Consider the following 8,325-nt stretch of genomic DNA (forward strand, 5'->3'; position numbering starts at 1 on the left):
CAGACCAATAGAGACAGTGTCTGTAGCTTTCTCAGCTATGTGTCTGTAGCTTTCTCAGCTATGTGTCTGTAGCTTTCTCAGCTATGTGTCTGTAGCTTTCTCAGCTATGTGTCTGTAGCTTTCTCAGCTATGTGTCTGTAGCTTTCTCAGCTATGTGTAGAATAATTCTACAGTTCACTGTCCATGGACCATGAGAAAAACCTGTCATTAGACCACCAATCAGGTTAAGCTCTTTACCAACAAACAGGAAATCAGCCATGCCCGTTTGAAGAAGCTTTTCTGGGAATGCTGTTTTACTGTCATAATGATGTTTGTGAGTCTTATGACAGAGGCCTTGTGAGAATAAACATCTCAGTAGGTTTTTATTTGCCTTGATTGGACTTCAGCCTGAGTCGAGGTCCACAGGGGAGGCTCCTCTGTGTCATTGGTGGGATTTGTCTAGATTTGTCTGTTTGTTCACGGCCACCACTCATGACTAACTGAGGCCACTGAGCTTAGGAGCACTGGACGAGCTTAGATTTAAAGTGTGCCGTTCATATTGAAGTATTAAGAGATTTGCTTTGTTGTTAAGTTCTGGGCGCCAGAATACAGCTCTGAAAAAAGGCCGACCATGGCCAACCACACACACACACACACACACACACACACACACACACACACACACACACACACACACACACACACACACACACACACTCGCTCACACACACACACAGACACACACACACCTTCTCACACACACACACACACACACATGCCCCTATCCATGCCAATATGGAGTTCAACCACTGAGGGGAAAGCAGCATTTACACACCGAGTTTGTGTTTGCTCAGCCCCTAATCAAACACACATGTGATTTGGGTGATGTGATTCTTGACAGACACGACAAAGTCTACTTTCTCAGGGATGCAGTCCAGCACAGTCAATCAGTCAGTCAGTCAGTCATGCAGGCCATAGGTGGTTGGGTGATGGGTGGTGGTATTTAGTTACTCAATCTCACCTGGCTCATGGGTAGGGCCGTGTACAGCGAAGACAACGAAGCGCAGTAGAACAGACCAGAAGCAGCCGCAGCAATGACTGCAGAGGTGCAAGTGCACCACATGCAACAGAACAGGTGTTTGTTTCCATTTTGGGGGTTGATGAGAGAGAGAGAGAGAGAGAGAGAGAGAGAGAGAGAGAGAGAGAGAGAGAGAGAGGCGTCTCAGGCGTGTCTTCCTCCATTCCTTTCCACCTCGCCACCCCGAACGAACACCCTCCACAAAGTACCCACTTCCTGTTGCTCAGCGCTTGTCATGATACATGCGTGTGGTGCACGGCGGTCGGGGGAGGTGAAGCCGCATGACAAGAGCACAACTTTGCAAACAGGAAACTGCACTAGGCCAAGGTACGACTCGAGTTATCTGTGCAAGCACATACACATCAAAAGCCAAGCTAAAACACCCCCAACTGTAGAGAGATAAGAGAGAAATGAACAGACGTTACTTTACACTTTCTGCTCTTATCTTGTACCTTTAGTAAATGGCCAGCACAGTGGCCTGCACATGACCTTTCAAGAGAGTTCCATTATCAGCATCATAGTTGGCCCCACAAGGCTTCCGTTTTAACATTCCATATGTGATCTTAATGCAGAGGAAGTAGATTGGGAACCAAATAGAATGTTCAAGCATTGTTTTTGTTTTTATTGTTGAAAGGGTCTATAGCAAACATCTGTGTTGTGCTTCAGAAAGATCAGGTTCAGATCAGATTCCAGTATGAAATGATGGCGTTAAGATGACATTAAAATGATGGCTTAAAATAACTTTCAAAAAGAGTGACTACTTCTACCTCATAATCCACACCTGAGTGTTGAGTGTCAACTGAAACCATAACTCACTCATGGCTGTTTCCTGGCTGAAAGGTGATGATTAGTCTCTCTTCAGGCCCTGCCTGAAACCTGGGCCTCAGTGTTTGAGGTCGCTAACAGTAAGCAACAGCCCTCCCCGAGGGACACAGAGAATAGCATCAGTGAACAGTTGGCCATATTTAACCCAATGCAAAGTACTTCTGTAGGTCATGGGTATATCAGGCCCAGAGGGTTTCTCTCTTTCTCTCTGGGAGCAGTACTAATGATTATTAGCTTGATGCTGTAGAGTAGCGTCAGACTGCAACCCTAGACCAACTCAAGATAGCTGGAATGCTTGAAAACTATTTTCTCTGGGTTGTTCTCTGGGAAAACTCATCCCCTTTGCTTGAAATCTGTATGCAACCTGTATTTCACTTCATAAACAAACACACACACTTTTATGCAAACACTGCATGTCCCTCTTCTGATCAATAGTTCCAAATAAATCCAGGTTTCAGTTCACAGGTCCACACACACACAAATGGCATTGGCAAATGGAATTTACATAGTGCGATTCCTGATAGTTGATCGGGCCTTGCTCATCACCAAGGAGACGCCTTGTCAATCTCTCCCCAGCACCAACCAATCAGAGCTCACAGCAGGGCTACTCCTTCTCCTTACAACCGCAGCCGCTTTTAGCCCTACAGTTATTTTCTGCTCTCTTTCATTCACTCACCCATTCATTTTGACGGTTGTAAAAGGGACGTTAGGGCCCAAGCACAAGAATAGAGTGCTCTCTGCTTATTGGTACACTGGGTGTGTTTGTGGGCAATGAATGGGGTTTGTATGTGTGCCGAGGAGCGAGTACGTATAGTGTGGGGGTCTTGTTAACAGATCTTCTATACTTTGAAAACAGATGAGCCCGATTAGGTGGGAGAGGCATTGATCGTACAGTGTTAGAATAAGATCATAAGCAGTGCTCAGAAGAGGAAGAGCCTTCTCAATCTCGAAAAAAATTGGGTTTATTGGTTCAAACTGCAATTACAAAAGAGATAAATCACATGGAATTATTGTAGTGAACAGCAACTGCTGTAAAATAAAAAATAAAATATACATTCAACAGCTTAGGTACTTTCTTGGCATCAACTGTGTTAACTGCTACCCAGCTATGACAAAAAAAAAAGGCTTTCTGGAGAATTCATCTCCTTCCCAAAGCAAGGCAAGGGCTGTTTACCTCATCGGAATGTATCGAACAGGCACTTAAAACATCAGAGACAGCGCAGAAATGTCCAGACATCCAGGCGCAGGATTCAACCTAATGGGGCCAGAATCTGTTGCTTATTGTGCCAACACTAAACACTCACTTTAACGCTCATCTGACAATTAAAAAAAACACACCCTCAACAACTGTTTTTAAGCAAACATGACTGTTCACACAAACAAATGCTACATGATACACAGTGTCTTTTTTCAGAGTCTGTGATGAATGCATGAGTCATAATGGATTGCTGCTGCTCGGCTGCATTTGGCACTTGGTCAGTCCCATAATTGAAGAGGGAGGGTTTGAGATTAATTGGCAAACGTGAGTAGCTGTTTGTTCTAATTGAGTCACCAAAGAAAGGGTGGGTTGAATGAGTTCGAACTGCACCACCCCTCTCCTACAGTGTGGGTTCTTTCGGGACAACACATGACTCAGATGCCTGCAATAATGCATGCAAGAGTACATGTGTGCGTTCTGTAGACCTTAATTTCTGGGACAGAAGTATCTGCTCTAAACTTGACCTGGGGATGGAGGGTGGTTTGTCAGGGCATGATTGGAAGGGGTATGAAGTAAACCTGTCTGATAAAACAAACAGTCAAAATACCTTTGCACAGGAATGAATACTCAGGGTTTTTGCCAAACTTGCAGTCAAATATTCGGGAAATACGTTTTAATAAATAATCAAAATGCAAAAATGCATACTTTTTGATTTAAATTAAGTTTTTTTTTTTTTATCAAAGTGTAGTTGCAAACAAGTAATCGTAGTACAATATATTAAACTGTGAAAAAAGTTTATCAAGTCTTCACAATCTTTAGATTAATACGGAAGATCATAATTTAACATAAAAGAAAATATATATTCTATCGTTTCATTAACAAGATAAATACAAACAATTAACAAAAAAATGCATATGATCACCAATAAATATGTTTGATAAGTTAAATAAGCAGTGACAAGCAAAAACCTTCAGTTGTGAAAGTTTCCAAAACAATAACAATCGTAATAAGTAATAATAAAAAAAGGAAATGAAAGTGTACAGATGAAGAATGCGAGGAGGTATGGAGGGGAATGGAGCAGATTTGGGCAACACAAGGCTTTAAATTGCAGGATATACTGAAGGATCATGGGAATGCTGGAATTCCCCCGCAGTTGGCAGCTTATTCAAAGGGGCGTGTTTAAAGGGGAGGAGGGAAAACTTGATACTCTCATTTTCATTTGTGGTGCTTTTTTCGCCTGACTGACATACAGATAGGAGAAGGTAGCAACTGCAATGGGGCTGGGGCTGGGGCTGGGGCTGGGGAAAAAAAAGCATTAGCTTATCCCCAGCTTTGTTCCTGTGTGTATCAGGGAAGATAAAAAAAAAAAAAAAAGTGTGACACAAGGGGGTAAAAAAGAAGACTGAAATCAGTAGTCCTTACAGGCCTGAACTGTGCATCCACCTCTCACACACACATAAAAAGCCTAGGCACTCGAGATGCTACGTTTCCTTTTAGCTTTAAGTTGAGCCAAAATAGCAGTGTTGTTTGGTCCTGGCAGGAGTTGGAAGTCTGCTTAGCAAGTCCAGGAAACAAGTTTGTGACAGATGAGACAACGAGAGTCCATCAAAGGAGAGTAGGCCACCCTCCATGACATACGTCCCAGCACACAGTCTTATTGTTTATGAATAGAAATAGGCAGAAAACGGAACGATGAAAAACATAATAACAATATCCAAACACCAACACCTTTCGTCCCACCATCTTCCTGTCACCTGATCCTACTGTGGCATTCCTGTGCTTGTCTGGCACATAGGCACACAAAGGCATTAAGGCATGAGATGAGATCTTGGGTAGGGGTGTGCTAGACACTAGGCACTTCTAAATAGAAGAAAACATGTCTATTTCTCTTCCTTTTTTTTCTTACTCAAATAGAAAAAAAAAAAAAAAAAAAAGATTTTGAAAAAGGAATAACAAAACAGAAGAGTTCCCTTACTTCACTGCATCTTATTAATTCCTGAAGAGGCTAACCTGACACAAAAAAGGAAAAGGGAAAAAAAAAAACAATAAACAAAGAAAATGACACAGCGAGTCTAAACCCCTATACCCACATCTGCTGTAAGGGCTTCTGGTGGCGAGGGGGGGGTCGCAAGGAGCGATCGTCTAAGTGTTCATGCGTCTGTTGCCTCCCTGTGTATACCACCATAGTGGACTTGCAGGGCAGGGCAGGCAGCATCTGCGCAGTGCTGACATTTTTTTCCAAATTTTCATTCTTAACCCCCCCACAACTGTCCGTCTAGTCGTCGGAGATGGACAGGCGGCTGAAGATGGGCAGCCGGCGGCTGGTGTCCAGCACGGGTGACTCGGAGCCACTCAGGCTGCTGCTGCCCGAGCTGCTGTGGTAGCCCTCCTGGTCCGACAGAGAGTCTGTCTGGCTGGACGGAAACTCGAAGGGCTGCGGGGACTCGGACACCGCCCTGAAGAGGTACATTGAGGGCGTGCCGCCGCTGCCTGTGGGAGATGGCGGCGCCTGGCCGGCAGAGGTCAGGGGAGCGCCGGGGGCTGCAGCCACTGGCACAGGGTCACCAGAGGGCAAGCTCAGCGAGGGGCAGAAGATGTTAGCCAGCTTCTGACCAGAGAAGGTGAAGGGGTTGGAGCTGGGCCACTCAGGGATCTCGTCCTCGGCGGGGAAGGTGGGAGGCGGGGTGAGGGATGTGGGGCCGTCCCGCAGGTAGCTGCCAGCGCTCCCGCCCAAGGAGGAGCATGAGGAGGATGAGGAGGAGGCACAACCGGCGCTGGGGAAGCCGGCGAAGCTGAAGCTGTGATGAAGCTGCGGCCGCTCCATCTTGCCGTTGGAGGCCGAGAGGGGCGAGATGGGCGCGGACGGTGGCCCCCGGCGCTCCTCTGCGTTGTGGATGAAGTGGCAGCGTGGGCCGTACGGGCAGAAGCCGATGGTGTGGAAGGTGCGGCACAGCTCTGTCTTGTACTTGGGGTGGCGGCTCAGGCTGCGCAGCTCGTGGGCGCCATGGGCAAACTGGCACTTGTCGCCGTACTTGCATGAGCCGTTCTCCTCAAAGGGCCGGCACAGCTCCGTCTTGTAGCGGCTGGAGTTCACCTGCCCGGTAGGGGTGCCCAGGCAGGGGCTGTTGCCATTGCTGGTGGGGGAGGTGGGGAGGGGACCAAGGGTCAGACCAGCGCCACCCTTATGCAGGAGACGCTCACCTGTCTCGGAGTAGGAGCGCTCCCTAAGGCGATTCTCCTTGTTGCTGCTGCTGCTGCTGTTATTGTTGCAGTTGATGCTGCCGATGCTGCTATTGCTGTGGCCCATCAACCCAGCATTCAGCAGGGTTACGTCAGAGGGCTTGGCCAAGTTGAGAAACTGGTTGTGGTTGAGTCTGGAGCTGCTGGGTAGGGTTACTGAGTGCCGTCGCTGGTACATGCTGGCTGATGGGGTGCCAACGGCCTTCCTGTCCAGCAGGGTTGAGCTGGGCATGTTGGCACTGGAGCAGGGCACCGACAATCCATGACTGCCGGTTAGTATGTTGTTCTTGTAGTTCAGCATCTTGGTGTTGTACTGGAAAAGAAAAAAGGGGATGGGGAAGAAATTAGTTCAGATGAATGGTTGCAACCTTAAAGTTGACAAGACAACAGGACTTCACAACTCATAGGTTTTGCGATAGGAACGTGTAATTAACAAGTCCAAGAATGACTATGCAGTAGGCTATGCCTAGCCATACAGCCAAATTATTCGAGTGAGCAGAGCAGCAGCTGGTTTGGCTAGTAGCCAGGCAGAGGAATGAACGCCAGCAAAGTACATGGAACTCAAAGCATTTCCATGTTAACCCTCTCTATTGTAATTGACGCAGTGAAATCGGCTGATCAAAAATTGTGGGAAAATGAAACATTACAACTGGCAAGACGCCAAAATATTCATATTTGAACGACACTACGGTCATCCTTCACAATTTAAAACTATCTAAAATGTTACCACACTGCCTAAACGTGCGATTTGTCGAACTTTTAAAAAAACAAAGCTAAGAAGTTAAGTATTGTTCCAATGATGATTCAAAACGACGCTCATTACTCATCTTTAGAAACGTGCAAGAGAATGACGTCTATTTACAACGGGACTAAATGACAAAGAAAAAGTACACCTCAATTCTCAGTCTCAATGCAAATTATGCACCAACTGCATGCAACTGCAAGGTTTGTAGCCTAACGTAATTTCATATTGCAGCATTCAATCTAACGTCGTTGACTTTCTGCAAGCCATCAGTCTCGACTTGTTCCACAGTCGCAACATATTCCCTCACTAAACGTTCTACTCTGCAGCTCAGACCAATATGCCATGTTTTTGCCCAGACATTTGGAAAGAACAGAAAGCTAGGGTCTTTATAAGTGTCCCAAAACTAGGCTAAACTTCGCTGGTTAACTAACTAACTAACTACAGAGTACGCCTTTTTGCTTAAATGGTAGGCTGTTCGTCAACTTTAAAGCACATCGCCAGGATTTTAAAAGACACTGGCTACAACCAATGGAATAAAAGTGAAAAGGAAGAGAAATCAGTGCAGCAAGCCATCAAACAGTCTCTGTGTGGGAAAATGTGGTTCTCCCAACAGGCTAAGCAAAGCAATGCATGCTGATTGTTCTCGAACAAGTTATTGCCAAGTTCCCGTCCGATTTGTTACAAAATAGCGCTTGTTATGTTAATTTGTTACAATAGTTTTGAACAGACACAGTACGCTATTTGACACACAATCCCAAAATACAATAGGCTCTTACACCTAAAGTATCTTAAACACAATTCTGAGCGCTGCCATAACTTTAGCGAAACTCCATTAGTATCACAGCGACGCCACTGCAAGCAAAAACTTTTGTACCTTGTTGATCACTTCGCTCAAGTCAAAAGGCGAAGCCACTGCTGTGGTCATCTTCGATGCGAAGAAAATTAACTAAAACAATGTTTTAAAATGTCTTCTGCAGCACAAGACGGCTCTTCTTTCTAATGCACTTATCCTACCCTAACAAACCCCCTCTGCCCTTGCATTCGTCCAAGCATTTGCTTTATACTGTCAGGCAGGCGGGGCTTGTGAACGTAACATTGAATGGGCGTTAGGCTAGCCTACTTCATGAACTGTTGCTGGATACTGGACTCACATCTACTCTAACGAGTAGATTACATAGACTATTTAAGTGAATGAAACCTCGCTCAGACGGTCATTTATCGTCAGTTCGACGGATATGTATTCAGGGTCTTTGGTAAAAG

At 45.7% G+C, this 8,325-nt stretch overlaps 1 protein-coding gene across 1 annotated transcript; it reads right to left on the reverse strand.

Annotated features, from left to right (window-relative positions):
- Nucleotides 1–2,826: 2,826 nt before the first annotated feature.
- Nucleotides 2,827–8,083, reverse strand: zfp36l1a (zinc finger protein 36, C3H type-like 1a). Its single transcript, XM_048228612.1, has 2 exons — nt 7,940–8,083; nt 2,827–6,633 (listed from the first exon to the last, which is right to left on the reverse strand). Exons 1-2 carry the CDS (start codon nt 7,988–7,990, stop codon nt 5,356–5,358), a joined length of 1,329 nt encoding a protein of 442 aa, XP_048084569.1. The 5' UTR covers nt 7,991–8,083; the 3' UTR covers nt 2,827–5,355.
- Between the last annotated feature and the right edge of the window lie 242 nt (nt 8,084–8,325).

Source organism: Alosa alosa, chromosome 19 (genome assembly GCF_017589495.1).
Source record: "Alosa alosa isolate M-15738 ecotype Scorff River chromosome 19, AALO_Geno_1.1, whole genome shotgun sequence".
NCBI classification, from domain to species: domain Eukaryota; kingdom Metazoa; phylum Chordata; class Actinopteri; order Clupeiformes; family Clupeidae; genus Alosa; species Alosa alosa.

Excerpts from the sequence above, each read along its gene's own strand:
- zfp36l1a (XM_048228612.1), bottom strand. The coding sequence starts at position 7,990 with ATGACCACAGCAGTGGCTTCGCCTTTTGACTTGAGCGAAGTGATCAAC. Across the intron at positions 6,634-7,939 it reads TGAGCGAAGTGATCAACAAG|TACAACACCAAGATGCTGAA; the intron begins GTACAAAAGTTT and ends TTTCTTTTCCAG.